The following is a 22,733-nucleotide window of genomic DNA, read 5'->3' as shown; positions in this document are numbered from 1 at the left end:
TGGCCTTTTCAACAGTGTCATATTAATATACATTAGGAAAATGGCTGCACACACAGTGATGGATAAAATACACAAACATATTTGTTCTGAGAATAATTGCCTCTGGTTGCTAAATGATAATATCACAGCATTTAATCAAAAATGTGCAAACATGTTCAAACAAATTATTTAAAATAATCTTGTGAGGTCTCAAAGCAATGTATCTAAAACCATAAAGTCTTAACATTTAAGTAGTCTGCATACACAGAGGTTAGGCATGCATTTCACATACAATATTTAGCACAAATCCTGGTTAACATTCCCATGTGGCCATTGTAGGGCTAACAATTTAAATCAGGCCCCTCATGTTTTTTTAGATTAGTTTCACTACAATGTGGAAACAGGACCTTCGGCCCAACAAGTCCACACTGCCCCTTGATATATCCCACCCAGACCCAGACCCATCCCCCTATAACCTATACACCCCTGAACACTACAGGCAATTTAGCACAGTCAATCCACCTAGCCTGCACATCTTTGGACTGTGGGAGGAAACCCACACAGACACGAGGAGAATGTGCAAACTCCTCACAGACAGTGGCCTGAGGCTGGAATCGAACCCAGGTCCCTGGTGCTGTGAGGCTGCAGTGCTAACCACTGATCCACCGTGCCACCATTTTCCTTTGGAACATCTTGGCTCTGGATGCTATTCCATATAAATTGTACAGGTCCACAAACCCTTGCCACTCCCATGGCTTGCCAATGTTCGACTGCCGCTGACTGCAGATTGGGCAAAAGAGCACCTGATTGTTATTATGGAATTGCTCCCTGCCAACAGTCCTGGCTGTACTCACCAATTCACAGAGTCCAGACCAGAAATTCTGGTACCTGCTGCTATTTAGATACTTTGGTTCCCTCACAATACAGGATGGACCATTTAAAAAATAATCTTTTTTCATGGCTCTTGACTGTTTCCTGGAATTGAAACTTGAGTCCAGTCTGATGGGATCTACTCTGCCAGCTTCAGGAGGCTGGTACATCACAGCTGAGCATGCTAGTCTTAGGATAACTACAGAATGCCACTGGAGCTCTGAAGCAGCAACTCATAGCAAAGAGAGTCTTGGCTTTCAGCCCTACCACTTCTGACATTGGAGCGCAAAGAGACTTTCGCCTCAGGTATGATTCTACCTAAACTCCAAGTAATCTAGGTCATCTGCCACATCCCAGTACCAGCCTATTTTCTGTGCATAGCCTGTACTCCAACATAACCACAATAGGGTCCATCAGAGATCTAGTAGCCTCTATCCTTTACAAATTCATGTACAGCCAATTTATAAAAGAATACTGTTTGTTCCTCCAGCGATCAAAGCATTTCCAAACCTGTGCAGTACACTCCTTTAAACATTATTTGTCATCAAAGTGATTTGCAATGTAATCTGTTTCCCATGATTGTTCCAAGATACAGGCAGTCCTCTGTGATCTTGATGTAATATCTGTTCATCATACATAATTTAGATAATGAGATCTGCACGTTTTTTTTAAGAAAAACTACAGATGTCTTTGAAGCTGAACTGTGCACTCACCATCTGACACCTAAATGTGCTCTCTTTCTAATAGGCACCAGCAGGAAGAGGAATGCTAGCTTATGTTTCCTTCCCCTTGTTCAAGACTATGAAAACTATCAGTAAAAAAATACAACTGTTGCTCAAATCAATTCAACATGTAGCAGGACCTTTTGACTTTTATGACTCACAGCCGTAGCTGAAGATGCCCATTATTCATGAGGTTACCAAAAGGAACTTGAAGACAATGTGTGAAATTGTACATTAGCAACTTGTTCAAACTACCAGTATTTCATGTTTGAGGAAGTCAACAAAAATGTGAAGAGGGAGGAGGAAAGAACAGGAAGGCAACATTCATTGTATTTCTGTGCCTGAGAACTTTTACAACAAATACCAAATGACTATTTCAGAAACTCACCAGGTACAGTCTTGATGTTTTCAATTTGTTCCCGGGGCATGGGAGTCTACTTCTAAGAACTTATTACCCTTCCCTGTTTGCTCTGAGATGGTGGTATTGGGCTTTTCCTATAAACCATTGTGGTTCTTAATAGCTGTAGTGGTGGCAGACACCTTATTTCAGTCAAAACTGTAGATGACTTCAAAGATCATACTTTTACAGCTAATGCTACATTGGAATATTTGCTTTAGTGAAGGAAGGTTGCATTCTGCTGGTCCCATTCTCACAGGTTGATCCCAGGAGCAAATAAGCTCCAAGACATCTGGGTAGCTTGATAGCTACTTAGGTTATATCACTGCTTCTTTCTCTTTCTTTCAGTCCACTGAGGGTCACTAATAATGGCCAATGTCATAATTATATTATGGGCAGGTTAGTTGATAGACTCCCACAAACTCTCAGCCAGTAAAAGAACTAATCCTATGCTGTAGTGTCAATCTGCACCAGGTTCTTATCTACCTGAGTAATCCAACCCCTTGTACAAGTCTATTCTCATTGTGGTATAATGTAAGAATTCTAAGATGCTGCAATGATAGAACAATGTTGTATTATAGGATGGTAAGTATATTGAAGGGAATTCAGAGATGATGGTGGTCTCATGATATTGCAGCTCAACTCTTTCTGGTGACAGAGAGGTGCTTTTGAATTCATCTTAGTAGTTGCTGCATATAACCTATAGATTGTTCACACTATAATCATGATTCACTGGTGCTGGTGGCAGTGCTTACTAACTTCAGTAGAGTGGACAGCAGTCAAACCAACTACTCCATTTTAAACAATGTTGATGGGACTCCTAACTTGTGTTATAGATGAGAGGATTTGGGCTAGTTTCATTCTTGAGTACCCAGCTTCTGCCTTGCACCTATAGCCACATTTTATTTTGGTTGCTCCTGTTAACTTCCTTGTCAGTGGTAACTTTTGAGATCTTGATGGGGACCTCAACAATTATGATACTGTTTAAGATGGGAATGCAATTGAAACTTCTCTTTTTTAGAGTTGTCATTGTTTCACTATTTATTAGTTTCTTTACTCAGAGAGTAGTAAGGGAATGGAACACTTTGCCTGCAATGGTAGTAGATTTGCCAACTTTACGTACATTTAAGTAATAATTGGACAAGCATATGGACGTACATGGAATAGTGTAGGTTAGATGGGCTTCAGATCGGAATGACAGGTTGGCACAACATCGAGGGCCGAAGGGCCTGTACTGTGCTGTAATGTTCTATGTTCTATATGTTCTATTGTTGAATAGTATTCAGTTCCTGCTGCGAAATTGTAAGGACTGTCATTTCAAAGGAGTAGTAAATGGATCTCAAAAATCATTGAGCATCTCTATCCTTACAATTGAGGAGGAATCACTGATGAAATGGTTGAACCAAAGATGCTAACCTGAGGAACTCCTGTAATAAAGAGATATTAAGCTGAAGCCACAAATGATTTCTCACATGAATGTGAAGAGTAGGGGAGGCAGGGGAACTATCCATTAATGACTCAGCCACTAATTATCCCTTTGTCAATATTTTTTTAAAGATCTAGTCATTATCTCTTGTTGTTTGTGGGAACTTTCTGTGTGCAAATTTCCCACTGTATTTCTTATGTTAGAATAAAGACCTCAGAGTACTAGAGTAATTTGGAATGTCACTGAATTTGTGAATAGTATTCCATGAAAGCACTGCTTCTCAGATGCTGCCTTGGTTTTGAGATGTACAGCTCTCACCTCGTTTTTTCACTTTTACCATGTGCATCATGGTCAAGACTGGAATGAGCTTGGATACAAATGGTTCTAGTCACAACTAAACGAAAGTCAATGGGCAAGCCTTTGACAAGTAATCATCATAAAATGGCAATGCTGATGACTCTTTTCACTAATTCCTGTTGACAAGTGAGAAGCTAATAGATTGGTAATTAGCCAGGCTGGATTTAATTATTCGCCGTGCATTGGCAATTTGTGGAAAGATACCACGATGACACATTCATAAGAACAGTTTGGCTTGGATGACTAGATATAGTGGGCTGGCTATCAGCATGTATATTATTAGGGCTCAAAATTTTGCACTATGAGCAACAAGCTCATCTGTTCCTTAAATATCTTGTGGAGTGAAATGAATTAGGGTAGGGGAATATTGTCAGGAGTACAGTGAATAGTTTTGCCAGAAGATATTTTCAAATTCTTTTCTTTGCTTGCTTCTCACGTTAATTTCAACATGGTTATGGCTAGAGATGTTTATGGAGGCTCATATTGCCTCCAAATTCATTCAATTTGTCAGTAGTCTAAAACAGCCCACTACATTTTGACCCTCTACAAGGCAAGGGCTGGTGAAGGGAGCGCATTCTCAATTCAAGTATCCATTGTTATTAAGTGTTCCCACATCTAGAACATTAAATTTCTCTTTGATCAATCCCACCATAACTCCAATTTTAGGAGAATAATAGTTAATGAAATAGTACATTTCCATTTCTCTGTCAATCATCCCTGTAGCCTTATTGACAATTCCAATCCAATACTGCATTAGAAACAGTTTCATGCTATAGACCCATCATCACGTTTTAACTAACTGACTGATAAATTTTTCAACCTTACCTTATAGGCTATTGTACAATGCAATGCACTCTAATTCTACGTTAAAACTTAAAATTGACAATACCTAGAAGCAATCCAGTGTAATAAAACAAGTAATTTAACAATGTTTTAATGAATTTATAAACTAAGGACTCAACATTGATTTACTGTTGATCTAATGGAAAAGACTGTCAGGCACTGATATTGTAGTGCCCTGGTGTTATATAAATCATACATTTGTTTTACAACTTGAGATAACATTTTATGAAAATAACCTTTTCTTCCTATCCGAGCAACAAATTTCTATGCTACTTCTTTAAAACTACCCAAATATTTGATCACAATGTTTGAAGATAAATGCCGATTCAGCTGAAGACACATTCATGAAGTACCACAAGGCTTCTAACCAATATCCCCTTCCAAACAGTACCAACACCAGAGTTCTCTGCCTGTCAGTAATGATTTCAGAAACAATTGTTCCTTAGTAATGATTTAAGAAGCCTGTAAAGGACTAAGTAAGCAAAGAAGCAGTTTAATTAACAAATGAAGTGTGATAAAAAAACTTCAATAGTTTCTCCTGCACAATATATGGAAACTGAAAATAATGTGTCAGTTGAAACACCGATCATATCAATCAAGTTGGCTTGCTCTACCTGAATTTCTCAGTATAGCGATGACCACCTCAATACCTAATATATTATTTACCCACACATATTTGACTTCACTAGGAGAAACTGTCCAGTGCTGTTATTTCTGGAAAAAAAGCAGAAACCCAGTTCTGGGGATAAGTCACTGGACCCAAAACATTAACTCTGATTTCTCTCCACAGCTGTTTCCAAACTTGCTGGGATTTTTCAGCAATTTCTGTTTTTATCTCCAATTTCCAGCATCTGTCGTTCTTTTAGTTTCCTACTATTTCCTGACATTGGCTGAAATATATATTTTAAACACATGAATCATGTGGTATTAAACATAGCTGTGAACTCAGTCCTTATCTTACACACCCAGGCTATATACTGGAACATCTCTTGTTTAGCTGCATCTTCAGTACAGTATCCTCGAGAACAATAATCATCAGAATTTTTTATAACAGTGTAACATTAATGAGCTATCACCTTAAACAGCATTCCCAGAGTTGTTGTTTGGAACAAACATGCCATTACCTACATCGTAGGTAAGAACTATTTTAATTAGTGTCTTTCATCCCTCTCTTGAATTTTGAAATTTGGCAATATCTCACCACCTTCCCTGCTTGGGAGAGCAACACCAATGTGGAAAGTTGATGGTATACATTATGGATTGAGAAGATTACATGAGTACTGTTCCCATATGATGATCTTGGATGTGTTGCTAGAGAGGAATAGGGTCTTATAACATTTATGATTGATAAATAGAACTAATTTCTGTGAAATTTATTGCCGTATAACAAAAAAGTTAAAATGTAGATAATTTAGTTTTGAAACTATACGCTGAAGATATAAAGGATAATGGCAACCATGACAATGCAGTATTATTTCTAAAAACATATGGGTAAAATCACCAATTTTACACTCACAATGGGAAGCCACAATTGAAAGGAGCAACAACACCAGGAGTGTGGAGTTTATGAATGCAGACAATTATTATTACAGTCAGAAATAACTACTTATAATTAATTACAATATTCAAAAACTGTGCAAAAGCAAATTCTGTAATGCCATCATGTACAAATGTCACCAAATAATTTGTTAATTGTGCCTTGTGTCCCTATCATCAATATACTGAAATATGTGCACTTTGAAATGTAAAACATGCTACCCGTTATAAAACTATCCCAACAATGTTGTAAAATATAATATACATGCCTTTACAAGATTCAACTGCTACAATTCTTTCTGTGCAAAACCAAGAGAAAAGTCTCATTTTTAGTGACATTATATAATATATAAACACATTGATTGGAAGCCACACAATTCTCCCAGCAAGTGGATTGGCTACAAAATAGAATGCTGTACTTATTCGTGGACAAACTGCATCTCATGCAAGACTACAAATTTTCTTTCATTCTCTCAGAGCTAGACAGTAAGTTCATAGCAGCCAAATCTAGCTAAGAAGTTATTTTTAAAAATTGAACAATAATGTGTTAGGTTGTATTGGTGTATTTTTGATAATAATTGACCATTTCATTTACATTTTAAAATAAGTATTAAGAGCATGTCTGCTAGGTTAAAACATCAAAATTTCAGGAGAGTCTGAAACTCCCAGATTTCTTAAGTTGCAGAATTTGCCGTCCCTTTCCTTTTCTGACTGGTATGAACAAACTGCAGATACATTCAGCCAGTTTATTGGCTGTCCTATGGTCTGTGAATGTGGTAACAATTAAACTGAAAATAACAGCTTGTCAAAGTGATTTGGAAAACAGCCTCACCAGTTGGGAGCTAATGGTTCTTATTTCACTGAGCTACTAACAGTTTTTATTATATTCTGTACACAATTGGCAGAAAAAAAGAAACAATTGCTTGTCAGCTCCAAATTCATCCCAAAAGATGAGTCCTGTGTTCTCAATAGGCTACAGGATCAAACACCGAGGCCATCATTTCTTTTCGCCATTCACCAGTTTTTGAGCGGCTAGCGTTTCCCAGTTCTTTCGATTATTCCTACAGCCTTCAAGCAATGGGAGGCAAGCTTCAGATATCTCTGCCAAAGCCTAGAATGGCCAGACAAAAAAGTTATATAGATATCACATATCAGCAATGACACATGAGCTTCAATTAACATTGGAGATGATTCTGTACTATAAATTAAGTGTATGGATTTTTCTATAGGCTTTTCAACAATGGGCTTCCACTGTTTCCCTGGCCACCCCATCTCCAAGTCCCCCACTACAGGGATGGGAAGAGTCAACCCATGAGATCACTCTTGAACATTCAGATTTAATGCACCACATAAACATGCTGTTTGGATTTAAATATTATAGAAAAATTATCACTGAATGTTGGAAATGAGAGAAAAATAAATACTTGTCTAGAAAGGACGGCAATCATTCAACCAATGTCATTATGATTACAAACATTCCTGGGGAACAATAAGAAATCAAAAGTAATTACAATCAAATTTGCTAATCCCTCATGGCCACAGCTGTTGAGTATCTAAAATCTGTCTCGGCAAACACAGCTGATAGTTATCTGGGGCACATCCTATTTTTCATGTAATTTAGTTATCAGCCCTGGCTGAACAGAGCACCAGTTTTCAATCATGATAACTGATCACAGCGGTCAAGTCCATTCTAAGACGTAAGCGCTTGATCCATGCTAACACTTGAATGCTATGCTGTCAGCAGTACTATCTAGTTAATACGAAATTTAACTAGATGGATAACACTGCTTGAAAAGGAGCAGTGAGTTGCTCAACATTCATTTCTCATTCAACACCATAGAAACAGTTTCATTTGACTGGCACCTCGCTCCTGTGAGGTGGCACTTGGTCATCCACAAACTGGCATATTTTGCTACATCACAGCAGTGATTGCATCATTGCTTCATTGTTAAATGGCTGATGAAGCACCTCTTTCTGCTGCCATTGATGTGTTTGTAATGTTGAGTGGGTGCTCTGGCATGAAGAAGGACTGCCCAATTCAGACCCTGGGTGGTCTTGGAGAAGATCACCAAATAGAAATTGCAAGGGCCTGCCTGACCAGCCCTAGAAATCCTGGCTCTACTTTCCTTATTCTGAAGGCAGCATCAATGCTGATTCTCCAGTCTGCTGCAATTCCAGCAGTGGTCACTAGCGGGATGGAAGACTCCTCAGGCCTCAGAGTGGCTGGGAGCTGTTAGAGGTGGGATCTCATTGCTTAGAGGGATAGGAGCCCTGACAAAGCTCATCAACTCATCAGCCAAACATGGACGTGGCTCTCAGAAATGACGAAGCCAGATTGTTCTTGTCTTTTTGGTCTGCCGTCTGCGTCACTGATGCTCTACCAAGATCTGGTCCTTGGCATACTCCTATTCCAATATTTCTGACCTCATTTTGTTTGAAATAGCTCCACAGAGGCCGACATCCTGGAACCAATCACCCTTTATTTACATGTGGAAAGTCCTTGACACTGATCCAGTCCTTCAGAGCCAGGTCTCAGACTGAACAGGATGTCTGACACTCCTGTTTTTTTAAAAACTTTATTAACATACCACCACCAGGAAAAACACCCATGTGATGAAAGCATCAGTATCAAGCAAAGCCCCGAGGGGCAACACCTACGTGAAAAAAGTGAGGAGGGTAGAGATAAAATCAAAATAGAGTTTGTGGGGGAAATAAAGCACTCCACACCTAAAAGGTCCCCACCTCTCCCAAAAACATTAAGAGCACCGGTGCATACTGCATGCTGCTTCTCCAGTGCTCCCTGATTGGGGATGTTAATCTGGGCCAATCAAGGAACTCATATTTTGTTTTGCCCATCTAGTTACCTGCATTATAGTCAGGACATCCCTCCCCCTTAGGCCAGTCTTTCTCTTGTAGCTTCTCCTGGGCCTTTTAGCACTGGCTCAGGTTCTTCTAACTCAGTGTCAGATATGGGCTGCACATAATGCTCTGGAGCTCGCCTCTTATGCCTAGAGCACTCTCAGGGGAAATTCATTCTCTTCCTTCAGCAGCAAAGGTAATGATGTAGCAAGATCCATCATCTCCATCCTACATTTTGAGGTATCTTCATCACTTGATGGAGAGGGACAACTCACGGGTTATGGAACAGTTGGAAAAGCTGCCGAGGAGCCAGGCACCTTTTGCCCTGTTTGCTTGTTTGCAGCTTTCATATGGTCCATTTGCCCATCAGGACCTTACACCTAATACCATTCAGCTTTGGGAAATACTCAAATTTCCTACTGGTAAACGACTGCCTGTTGTCTGTGACCAACACTTCTGGGAGTCCACGTATTGGAAAAGATGCATATTAACTGCCCCAGTCAAGGAACTTATATTCTATGAGATCCAACTGCTTGACCTCATTACAATCATTACATTGTCCTCACCATTTTCTTGGAGAGTCCAGTTTCAACCTTCTGTGGACAAGTGCAATATGTGAGGACTAATTTGGCTCCAAAGAGATCCCATTACAAAGAAAAAAACCATTCAGTTGTCAGAAGTTCTAGGGTCTCCTTTTCATGTTTTAGTATTTGCAAGAAGATTGTCTTCCTGATATTCTGCTGTAACTTTGCCAAATCAATACTGCAACCAGCAATTTATGACAATTTGCTGCCATCTTGCTACTGTTCCACTGAAGTATGGCAAAAGACGAGGAAATATTTCATCAGTCCATATCCTACCATTTCAAAACAACCACAACCCCAACCCCAGCCCCAGCCCTCTACTGTGCTCTCTTGCTCCCACATCCTAAATTAGTACATCCTCCACATTGCTGGGACCCCAAAATTGAAAATGGAGGTTGATGCATTTTATTAAAAGATGGAATATCTATTAAATACCAAAAACAGTTACCTCATATAACTTAAGACAGATTGCATCAATGAATCCAACCTGCATGCTGGGGATCTGATCACATTTCTCTCTGTTCATTAAATCCTTCAAATGAAATTTTAAAAATTAATGCAGAATTACCTTCCATTTGGGAGCAGCATATCTCAATCAGAAAAGCACATTTACATTCTCAAATTAAATGGTTATTACATTAATAGAGTACATCTGTATTTTGTTCAAGTAGAAATCAAATAAAATCCGATACATACAATAGGTTCAATTTTTAACTCTTCCCTCTCTTTGTCACCTTGTTCAAAAAATTCTGTTGCCACAAGTTCGGCTGTCTGAAAAATGAAGTTGCAGGATTAACATGTTATTTATTAAAACTAACCAAACATAAAGATCAGTTTTGGAAACAAAAAAGCTGGAGGTCACAGCGGGTCAGGCAGCATCCATGGAGAGAGAGCAAGCTAATGTTTTGAGCCTAGATGACTCTTCATCAGAGGTGGTGAAGTTTGGAGGGGGCGGCATTTATGTAGTTTGTGCGGGGTGGTCGTAGTTGGAGTGCTGGGGGAGAAGGGATGTTAATAGTCCAGATTAAGTGATTGGAATGTGAGAATGGCAGAGCAACGGTGCATCTAACTGCAGATTGGAAATAACCCAGTTAGATACGCCATTGTACTAACATTCTCACATTCCAATCAATTAATCTGAACTATCAACACCATTTCTCCTCTAGATCTTCAACACCCACCACCATCAATGCATAAATGCTGCCCCCTCCACACTTCACCTCAGCTCTGATGAAGGGTCACCTAGACCCAAAACATTAGCTTGCTTTCTCTCCATGGATGCTGCCTGACCCTCTGTGAACTTCAACATTTTTTTTGTTTGCAGTTCAGCTTCTAGCATCTGCACTAATTTGCTCCTATAAAGAGCAATTTTATTTGATAGTCATCGCTAAAAGTAGTCACTGAACCATAACAAGGTGCAATGAGATACAAGAGATAATGGGAACTGCAGATGCTGAAGAATTCCAAGATAATAAAATGTGAGGCTGGATGAACACAGCAGGCCACGCAGCATCTCAGGAGCACAAAAGCTGACGTTTCGGGCCTAGACCCTTCATCAGAGAGGGGGATGGGGAGAGGGAACTGGAATAAATAGGGAGAGAGGGGCAGACACAAACTTTTGGAGCCTTGCTCCTCCTTCAGGTGTTTGTGAGAGAAGTGGCATCTGACGCAGAATTTATAAGTAAAAGATCAAAGGGTCACACCACTGATTAGGATTTATTAAACAAAACTAAAATGCTGTTAAATGTTTAATCAGTTAGAAGGTTTTAATTCATTAATATGTATACATAAATCCTGAGTTCTTTCAAGTCACTGCCTTGTGATACAATGTAAAGAAGGACATTAATGAAAATGCATGTTTAAGACAAATTGACATTGGGTTAGGATAGCTCTTAATTCTAAATTTTATCATTTACCATGCCGTGATTCAAATTCATCTCCACAGAACATTAGTTTGAGGCTCTGGATTACAAATCCAGTGACATTACCACTATGGCATAGGCTCCCTATAACTTTTGATCTGAAATATGAAGAAACTGATTCCTGCTATTAGTAAACATAAATACTTTTCAATCTAAATATCTGGACCAGATCCTAGCAGGACCCATCTTTTGTACAGTAACAGCCTACAGTTCTGAAGAAGGATCACCGGACCCGAAATTCAGATTTTTTTTTCTTCACAGATGCTGCCAGACCTGCTGAGCTTTTCCAGCAACTTCTGTTTTGTACGGTTGTTTCGAATTGCTCCATGTTTACAAATGGTTACGATAGATAACATAAACAGCTAAATTTCATGCACTGATCTAAATAAGTTATCATCAACTTCCTCCCTTTTTTCTTATCGCATATCCAAAACCAAGTATCATTCCTCCCCCTCTCTCCCTATTTATTCCAGTTCCCTCTCCCCATCCCCCTCTCTGATGAAGGGTCTAGGCCCGAAACGTCAGCTTTTGTGCTCCTGAGATGCTGCTTGGCCTGCTGTGTTCATCCAGCCTCACATTTTATTATCTTGCAATGAGATACAAATTTACTTTTACACTGCATTAACCATGCGCTTGGTATTGTAAAATGTGGAGTGGCAAAGTGACATTTCAGCAAACCTGCTCTACAAGGGTTATAAACAAAAGCTGGGAACAGAAAAAAGGCACTATGGAATGAATTGCCTTAGACTACTTCTGTGCAGCTCTTACTTATCAGTTTAACCATTGGCAGACTTAAGGAGCACGAGGCTCAATCACAGAATGATACTTGGTCTTGGATATGCGATAAGAAAAAAGGGAGGAAGTTGATGATAACTTATTTAGATCAGTGCATGAAATTTAGCTGTTTATGTTATCTATCGTAACCATTTGTAAACATGGAGCAATTCGAAACAACCGTACAAAACAGAAGTTGCTGGAAAAGCTCAGCAGGTCTGGCAGCATCTGTGAAGAAAAAAAAAATCTGAATTTCGGGTCCGGTAATCCTTCTTCAGAACTGTAGGCTGTTACTGTACAAAAGATGGGTCCTGCTAGGATCTGGTCCAGATATTTAGATTGAAAAGTATTTATGTTTACTAATAGCAGGAATCAGTTTCTTCATATTTCAGATCAAAAGTACAGGGAGCCTATGCCATAGTGGTAATGTCACTGGATTTGTAATCCAGAGCCTCAAACTAATGTTCTGTGGAGATGAATTTGAATCACGGCATGGTAAATGATAAAATTTAGAATTAAGAGCTATCCTAACCCAATGTCAATTTGTCTTAAACATGCATTTTCACTAATGTCCTTCTTTACACTGTATCACAAGGCAGTGACTTGAAAGAACTCGGGATTTATGTATACATATTAATGAATTAAAACCTTCTAACTGATTAAACATTTAACAGCATTTTAGTTTTGTTTAATAAATCCTAATCAGTGGTGTGACCCTTTGATCTTTTACTTATAAATTCTGCGTCAGATGCCACTTCTCTCACAAACACCTGAAGGAGGAGCAAGGCTCCAAAAGTTTGTGTTTTCAAATAAACCTGTTGGACTATCACCTGGTATCGTGTCACATCTGACCTTTGTTAGTGGCATAGCACAACAAAAATAGTGTGATGATACTCATTCTACCTTTGCTTCATCATCTGCCAGACAGTGCCAGAGAAGCTGATCCGCAGAAATTAATGTGAACACATTGTTAGACTTCCAATAATTTAACTTCATGTGCAGTGGAAAGTTTAGTTTACACCCCTACGCAAATATAATTTCACAGCATTTAGTATAATTAAATAGTGAGGCAGACAGCAACATGAAGCTTCCCTGTTGTTGCATTTTGAGGTGGAGGGCTCATTAACTATATAAAACGACATGCTTATATCAACAGCAGAGGTGGGGGTTGGGTGGCTTACCTGTTAGTGGGTCAATAAAGTGCTTTAAAATGGGCAAATGATGTTTAATCAAGGATCTCATTCTGCAGCGGAGTATAAACACTTGCTACTGGAAGTGAAGCAAAGTTATTGAAACTCTAACAGTTTGCTCAGTGTTAATTTATGCATTTCCACCTCTCTAGCACCGTCCACCAGGATTTAAGCAGCACCAGGAGAGGCCCATGCCAAGTGGCTCGTCTGGGAAAACCATTAGTGGGTATCTGTCCCCCTCATTCAGGTTGTCACTACCCCATTCCCTCTCAAGCCTCCCACCCGATACTCCCTTGCCAGGCTTAGCCAGCTTGGCATCAAGTGAGACCCCATGCCTTCTGAAATGGTGCAGTTCTGCATGCTCCAAGTGGTAAAAGGCCACTGATTGGCTGACCCTGAAGGGCAGAGGTCCCACCTCATGTGCATCAACAACCATTTGGCTGTTTAATGGCTTCAGGGCAGCCCCTGTTTCCTTCAGTGGGCTCTCCCTCCTGAGGGCAATGTGGTATCTGGCACTTTGTATAATTCAGCCCCGTGGAGATTATGCAAGAGCTGCATCTGTCACAACACCAAGGGAGCACCTCCATATATCCAGATTAGTCAGTGACGCCCCAGTCAGTGATGTCCTATCTGGTTGGATTGTAGAATTAATTCTCTAATTCTTTAAATATAAAACAAAAGTAAATGGTCAATCATTGAAAGGAATAAGAGAGCAGCGGAATTAAGCTTAGAAATGAATAATGGTAGTAAGAAAGCTATTTATGAAACAAATTTAGACGTTTGAAGTTGGCACTGATAAAGAAGGATCTCAACTCTGCCTCAAATTTATCATATTGTAATGACATTAAAAGTCAACTTAAAAAAGAACACATTTGGAAGAAAATATTTTTTAAAGAAAACTCTTTCATGTACCCGTGGCTATTCAAGAGTCCCATTTGTCTGTCAAGTGAGCTGGCCCAGCTGTGTTGGAGCTTGCTGTAAACAGCCTTTCCAACTTGCTCAATCGGCAGCTTTAGGAAACTTCAGATACCTTTATGAATCAACTTGGTGCTTGGAGTATGGAGAAAGCAATTTGAATTCTTTCACTCTCATCATCAGATCTAGTACTCAGGGCCAAAATGACAGGTTTTTAACCACTTTGTTTATTTCAGAGATAATATGAATGTGCAGTTATTCTGTTAAGGTGGGTAGAATTGATTTTTGCCAATAAATAAAAAGAAACAAAATTATTCAGAACCTGACAATTGAAAATCCATTACATTTTAAAGAAGGCAATGTAAAACTAGCCCAAATCCAAAACAGAATCCATTCTTGCATTTTTAAATAGAATCCCTCCAGTGTGGAAACAGGCCATATGGGCCCAACAAGTCCAGACTGACTGTCTGAAGAGCATCCCACCCAGACTCAAAACCCCTCCCCGCCAACCCTATCTCCATAACCTTGCATTTCCCATAGGTCATCCACCTAACCTGCACATTGCTGGGTACTATAGGCAATTTAGCATGGCCAATCCACCTAGCCTGCACATCTTTGGACTGTGGGAGGAAACCAGAGCACCCAAAAGAAACCCACGCAGTTTCGGGGAGAATGTGCAAACTCCACACAGACAGTCACCTGTTACTGCATATCTGCTGGTAGCTGCAGTGCAGGCTTGGTGCCAGTGGCCACAACTGTTGCTGGTGCCTGGCCAGTTGAAATCAGGAGCTTCAAATGTTACACAAAACTAACTGAAAGCTTCATTCCCCTCTGAATTTCACATCATCCTGACCTGTATCTACATTGCTGTTCCTCCCTGTCACCGGATCAAAATCCTGGAGCTACCTCCCTAACATCACAGCAGTATCCTTCTCAACAGTAATTGGTAATGGGAACTGTTGGCCTTGCCAATGGTGCTCCCATCCTGTCAATGAATAAAAGGAAATCAGTGACAGCTTCTGAATCATCTAGTTTTATTGCAGCTGACTCAAGCTGCAGTTGTAATATTATTTTGAAGACAATACCTACATTATAAACATTGGCTACATTTTCAAAGGCAGAATTAATATTGTGCAGCTTTTGTACATTTTATACACAGATATCGTTTGAATTACCTTTTGTTGAACAGGCCAGGGTTTGGTTATTGCAGACACATCACATGCTGTCATCAGCATCGCCCTGTCAACATCAATAACATTAGGACTAAAGTGAAGTGAAATATTGTTTACTTCATAAACAATATTTGTAATTATTAAAACAACTTTGGGTGAGAATTCTTCAGAATTTTATATTTTGCAACACTATTTTACTTATCTATCAAATGTAAATTTCTTGAGCCAAGGGATAGTTTGGCCAAGAGATAGAGTCACAGAATCATTCAGCATAGAAACATACCCTTTGGTCCAACTCGCCTACGCCAACCAGACATTCCAATCTGATTCAGTCACATTTGCTAGCATTTGACTCATGTCCTTCTAAACCATCCCTATTCATGTACCCATCTAGATGCCTTTTAGATGTTGTAATTGTACCCACCTCCACCACTTCCTCTGGCAGCTTGTTCCAAACATGCATCCTCTGTGTGAAACATTTGCCCCTCAGGTCCCTTTCAAATCTTTCCTCTCTCACCTTAAGCCCATGCTCGCGAGTTTTGGAATCCCTCACCCTAGGAAAAAGAGCTTGGCTATTCAACCTTGCCATAACCTTCATGATTTTACCAACCTTTATACGATCACCCATCAGCCTCTGATGCTCCAGGGAAAAGAGCCCCAGCCGATTCAGCCTCTCTCTATAACTCAAACTCTTCAGTCCTGGCAACATTCTTGTAAATCTTTTCTGCGCCCTCTCAAGTTTAACAGTGTCCTTCCTTTGGAGGACGACCAGAATTGTACGCTGTATTCTAAAAGTGGCCTCACCTCGGTCCTGCACAGTTGCAGCACGATGTCCCAGTGCCTTTTCTCAATGTTCTCAGCAATGAAAGCTAGTTTGCCAAATGCCTTCTTCACCACCCTGTCTAACTGCAACTCCACTTACAAGGAACTATGCACTGGCACCCCTAGACATCTTTGTTCGGTAACACTCCCCAAGGTCCTACCATAAACTGTATAAGTCCTGCCTTGGTTTGCCTCCCAAAATGCAACACCTCACATTCATCTAAATTAAAATCTATCTGCCATTCCTCAGCCCCTTGGCCCATTGTACACTGAGATAAACTCTTTCACTGTCGACTACACCAATAATTTGCTATGAAATACTGTGAGATATCGTGAAGATGTTGTAAAAGTGCTTTATAAATGTAAATGTATTTACACATCAAAAAGGAAAAGCTGTTGCTCATGGGAGCTAAAATGAAAGAGGGAATCTGGCATAAACAAATAGAAGATATATGAAAAGAATGACTCTAGAGAAACAAAAGAAACGCCAAGTTTAAAAGTCAAGCTCAAAAATGAGTCACATTAGCTCAACTCATTGGGTTCGTGCCAATCATATCAAAGTAGCAATTTTTGGCTTCCAGTCTGTTGATTCATATTCCTTGTGATTAGATTCCCCACATTCCTTACCTCCCCCCAATAAAAAATACCTAATTTACCTACAATCAGTGAAGCATTAATTGACCCTAGTATAAAGATTGATTGACAATATCCACTGTCATAATAGACACTCTTAACAACTAGTGGGCAAAGCCAGTCGGATTGTAACATTACCCAAATGATGATGTTTTGATTTGATTTTGACAAGTTTCTGCTTCAGTTCTGAAAGTTTGCATTGGCTGTTTCATTTGTTTTTGTCCAACAGGTTTATTTGTGATCTCAAATAAAACTGTTGGACTATAACCTGGCGTCATGTGATTTCTGACTTTGTCCACCCTAGACCAACGCCGGCGCCTAGACATTATGATTTGTTTTCATTACAGAGCACCACGAGGGGCTGTCCGACCTGATTATTGTCTTGTTTAAAAAGAGATGAGATGAATTTACTCCATGTCTCAAGGCAATTAAGCAGTGTCGACAGAACAATTAGCTCAAAGAACAATAATACACCATTCAGTTCATGATGCCTGCCCACCTAGTTTGTTAGCTTTTCAGTTTTGTAACTCCAGTTCCCTGTCACAGCTCTCTGTCCCATTATAATCCAAGTTCTGAATTCCTCTTTTTTTATCATGCGCTTCTTGCTAAGTGCAAGCTTAATGAAGTGATTCTTGCCATGAGGCTGAGTGAGCTGCTTCGCCGTATCTTACCAAACTCATCACAATAACTTGCATTTCAGCCCATATGTCGAGGATCACTTCTGATTTCCACCCCATCGTACCATGTACCATTCCAGGAACAATTTGCTACTCAACAGAGATCGTGAAATTGACCAGTGTGGCATGCTACCTAAAAGGCCGTTGAGAGCGTGGACAAACACTGTTAGTCAGAGCTGTCCAGAACATTCCCAACATTTGCTCTGGACATGGCAGACAGGAAGAAGTTGGTGTCCCACTTTTTTGGGAAGGGATTTGGAGCTCTGCTGGAAATGTTGGTACACAAACAGGGCATCCTCTTCCCCCTGCCTCCCCCCCACCCCCAGGCCAGCAGAGAAGGCTATGCCCTCAAAGCGTCCTGCCAGCCTGGTCCAAGGTTGCCACTCTGCTGAGCACAGCTTCAGCCATGTGAAGGAATGGGCAACGCTGTAGGAAGAAGGTCAGTGCCCTTCTCTACTCTGCCAGCATGGGTATGGCATCTACTTTCTAATTCCTCACACTGACTCTGTTACTGGACCCACCTCTCACCAAGGCTCATGCTCTACCACTGTTACTAATACAGCAAATTCTTTTATCAACCAGTACCTAGGGAATCAGGAGAGTACCAGCTGATCAATTATTATGGATAATCAACAGGTCCACATAATCAATGTATGTTAAGTAATAAAAATGTAATTCCAGGGGGGTACACACATCACTGTCATACTTTATTTACAGCATTAATCACTTAAATAATAATACAATTTTGCCTTATATAAACCTTGCCAGCACAAAGCTTTCTCACTTGCACCCTCAGCCGACCACTTGAACATTGCGATAATTGAAACGAAATTGTCTCAAAATTGCATAAATTGTTGATATTTCATGGGCCATTTAATTGAACAGGAAATGTATTTACATTGAGGTAAATGAATTATAAACCATAATACCCGGTCAGAATAACAGAGTAAACTTCACAGTCTATAATGTCTGCTGGTTTACTGAGAGTACCAGTTGACAAAGTGCTAGTTAAAACAAAGTTTGCTATACCTTCAACAACTTCCTGACTCGTCATCACCCATCCCAACCTGGAACACCACTAACCCTACACACCCCTAATGCTGCTTGCTCACCCACACAGAAAGCTTAACCAGTAATAATTGCTGTGTCACCCAGTTTCATCTTCTTTTATCTGACTCTGTTTCATTCCAGAAGAAAAACAGCCGACGTCTCCATCACTTGGCTCCATGCTTTTTATGAGGTTAGGACCGTAACTCTGATCAGACTGACACTGGTATCACCAGCTGCCTTTGACTTATTATTGCAGGATCCCCTGAACAAAAGTCCACTCCATGAATGGGCCAAAGACTGTTGACAACCATGTTATTTCACACAAACCACGGTTAGCCACTAACAGTTTCCATTGGCAGGTATTCATTCTCCTAAGCTGAATGTTATCCAATCTTTTGTCTGTCCAACTGTCCTCTCTCTTTGGGCTCCTTTCCCCTTCCCCAACGAACGATCTCCTGCATAAAACCAACATTTCTCCGAGCTATCATCAGTTGTGGAATGGGTCATTGGATCTGAAACGTTAACCGATTTCTCTTTGCAGATGCTGCTGGAAGTACTGAACCTTTCCAGCATTTTATGCATTTTGTTTGTGATGCACATTTTTTGCATGTTTCTCATTTTTATTTGAACCTTTTTAGATTTTAGTTGACTGTTTTCTACGTAATTGTCTTTGAATTTTTTTTCTCACCATAAAAATTCAGCTTCAAATCTTTAACTTAGCTTCTTTCTTCTTTTTTATGGCCTGCTGCCCATTTTAGATATTCATGCAAATGTAAAAGAATGGAGCTTTCATCTGCTGAAAATTAGCTTTACTGATATGAACATATGATTTTTGTATTATGCTCTCCTAATTTCTCTCCTTTGCCTTTCCTTTTCAATTAATTTTGTTTTCCATTTGTTAGACACAGTTGGATAATTTTATGTAGGCTTAACGCATGTGTGTAATAATAATGCCTGTATAAGATGGTTACTTACATTAAAAGCTCCTTGTGACTTCTAACTTCCCAGTCAAATCGATTGGTTTTCACCAGATCAAAAAATTCTTCTCTCCTCCTAAAAAAAAGTTAATTTTAGCAGGATAAGATTAAGTTTAATACATATTTTCTTCTTTCCCCTCATGCTATGGTCCAGCAAAGCAGATATTTATTTTCATCACCCAGGTGTTAGCCTGGTGAAGCATATCGTCTATCATTGATGGATTCCATAAAGAATGGATGATTCATTATGAAGGAATACCAGGAAGGTTGTGAAGATGAAAATCCAACCTTAGGATTGACCTTCTACTAGAATGCATTCTATACCCAGATATACGTCTTCAACACCATCAGCTATTTGATCACCAGGGCTTTCTGAATTTGGTATCAAGTTATGGTTGAACTAGAATTTTCACTAATTTAATAGATTAATCCATTTTGTTAAGCTCCTCAATCAAGGAGATCCTCTTATGTAAACCCTGGCTGAAGCAGAAACTAAGGGACAAATGCTTTCTCCTTATCCTGAGTTTATGAAACCGAGGTAAGGAGGAATTTTTTCACTCAGAGTGTGGTGAATCATAGGAATTCCCTACTGCAGCTGGTTTTGGGAACTTTACATTTAAGCATTTTCAAGATGTAACTGACATTTTTCTGGAGGCTAATGACCTCAAGGATCTGAAGATAGCTTGGGAAAGTGACATGGGAATAACAAAGGAATAGAAGTAGGCCATCCAGCTCCTTGAGCCTGCTCTGCAATGCAATAGGATCATGGCAGATTTGTCATTCCTCATATCCAGCTCCTTGAGCCTGCTCTGCAATGCAATAGGATCATGGCAGAATTGTCATTACTCACATCCACTTTCCTGTGTTTTCCCCATAAATCTTATTTCTCCACTGATCAAGAAATTGGTCTATTTCAGCCTTAAATATTCACAAGGGAATTAGGGTCCTACAGCTCTCTGTGACAAGCAGTTCCAAAGACTCTCAACACTCTGAGAAAAGAAATTCCTCCTCATCCCTTTCTTAAATTCAAGACTATGCCATCTCGCCCTAGACTCTCCCATGAGGGGAAACATCAGCAGCTGATCAGGATTGGTTTAATTGTATGACAGAACATACACGATGGGCTGAATGGTCCACTCATGTCCTTATGTTCCTCTCCATTTCGGTCTCCTCTTGAAATCCCCAACATCTCAGATGCCAGTCTTCTGCTATTTCAATTCACTCCATGTAACTTTAAATAATGACTGAAAACACTAGATACTGTGAAAGCTATAGGTTGTGAAAACATTGCAGCAACAGTACTGAAGCCATGCCCCTGACAAAGCTGTTCAAGTATAAGTGTAACACTGGCATCTGTTTCACTATATCAACAAGTACCCAGGTGCCCTATCAGTCTCTTCTTGATGGTTAACAAAGTGATGGAAAGTATGACTGACAGTGACAAGAAGCATAACTTTATCAACAATAAGCTATTCAAAGACATTCAGTTTGAATACTGGCAGGGCCACAGAAGTGCCAGGCAATGACCATCTCCAATAGGAGAGAAGTGAACCACTGTCTTTGATATCTAATTGCACTACCATCGCTGAAATACCCATTATAAATATCCTAGGAGTTGCCATTGATCAGAAAAACTACAGGAACAATCATATCAACATTGTGGTAATAACAGCACAAAATTTTGTGTATCTCACCTCTTCATTCCCCAAGCCTTTCCATGATCTAAAATGCATAAGACAGGAGTGTGATAGGATATTTTGCACTCACCTGGATGAGTGTCATTCCAACAAATGTTTGGTTCACACCACAACCACCATCTTCAATATTAACTTCCTTCATCATGGCATCCATAAGATGCATTGCAGCAACTCACAAAGACTTTGAAAACCCCTTTCGAGCCTGCAAACTCTACCAAGGACAAGGAAAGCAGGCACATGGGAAAACTTTCACCTGCAAGTTCACTCCAAGCCACATGCCATCTTGATTTGGAACTATATTGCTGTTCCATCACTGCTGTTGGCTCAAAATCTGGAAATTCACTTCCTAACAGCATTTTAGTTGCCCCTACCCACGCAGGACTACAATGGTTGAAGGTAATAGCGCAACGCCACCTTCTCAATGGAAATCAATGTTGGCAATAAATGTTGACCCAGCTACCAACACACATCTCAAGGAAGAATAAATTTTTAAAATACTTTCAGCTATGTCCCCAAGCATTTGTCCAACAGTTTTAAATTTATTTAAATCTCTGATAAAAGCCTTGTAACCACTGAAACATAGAAACATTGAAACCAGGAGTTGTCCTTCAAACTTGTTTTGCCATTCAAACTGATCATGGATGATCATTATCTCAATTCCACATTCTCACTTTCTCCCCATAGACCTTGACGCCTTTAAATTTAAAAGTTTATCTAATTCATTGCTAAATTAAAGGCCTATTCCATGACCTGAGCACAATATTTATACTGACAATCTACTGTAATACAGATTGAATGCTACTTATCAAAGGTATACAATTCACTGAAGGTTCCATCTATAATCAAGCAGACGTAAAAGATCCTTTAGCATTTGTCATAAAGTAGGGAGCTTGAATGGAGTTGTGGTCAACATTCTATTTTCAACAAACATTGTTCAAAAGAGATTTACTGGTTATTCATCTCAGTTGTTCTTTGGGGACCTTCCTTTGTGCAAATTGTTGGTTTGCTTAATTGAATACCAGCAGTTATTGCACTCCAAATTTCCTTAGCTGGATGTAAAGTGTTTTGGAATGTCATGAATACATAATATATTACCATGTAAACGCAAGTACTTTTTTTGGAATGCCTAGAAAACCAGAGTTTAATGAGTCGAGGTACTGTTACCACCTAAAATAATAATTCATAAATGATCAATTTGAGGAAAACTGGCAGCTTAATCTGAATGGATTATCAGGCAGTATTGAATTTCATTACATTTGCCAATGTAAAACGTGAACCATTTCTCCTCTTTTGTTACATGTAACATTTGTATGAGCTTTCCAGCTTAATTT

The 22,733-nt window shown here is 39.6% G+C and overlaps 1 protein-coding gene across 3 annotated transcripts in view; it reads right to left on the bottom strand.

Annotated features, from left to right (window-relative positions):
- Positions 1-22,733, bottom strand: part of pde5ab (phosphodiesterase 5A, cGMP-specific, b) — a 129,756-nt gene continuing 107,023 nt past the window's right edge. For 2 of the 3 annotated variants that reach the window (XM_059646114.1, XM_059646112.1), the window contains exons 17-21: positions 19,704-19,781; positions 15,550-15,613; positions 10,270-10,344; positions 10,022-10,105; positions 1-7,241 (exon numbers count right to left, since the gene is read on the bottom strand). In XM_059646114.1, coding sequence (XP_059502097.1) covers positions 7,128-7,241; positions 10,022-10,105; positions 10,270-10,344; positions 15,550-15,613; positions 19,704-19,781 — 415 coding nt within the window. In that variant the 3' untranslated portion in view covers positions 1-7,127. Of the gene's footprint in view, positions 7,242-10,021; positions 10,106-10,269; positions 10,345-13,450; positions 13,539-15,549; positions 15,614-19,703; positions 19,782-22,733 lie in introns of those variants that run through there. The other variant, XR_009445776.1, reaches the window with a different exon arrangement.

Source organism: Stegostoma tigrinum, chromosome 1 (assembly GCF_030684315.1).
Source record: "Stegostoma tigrinum isolate sSteTig4 chromosome 1, sSteTig4.hap1, whole genome shotgun sequence".
NCBI lineage: Eukaryota > Metazoa > Chordata > Chondrichthyes > Orectolobiformes > Stegostomatidae > Stegostoma > Stegostoma tigrinum.
This window is presented reverse-complemented; position numbering and strand designations above follow the sequence as displayed.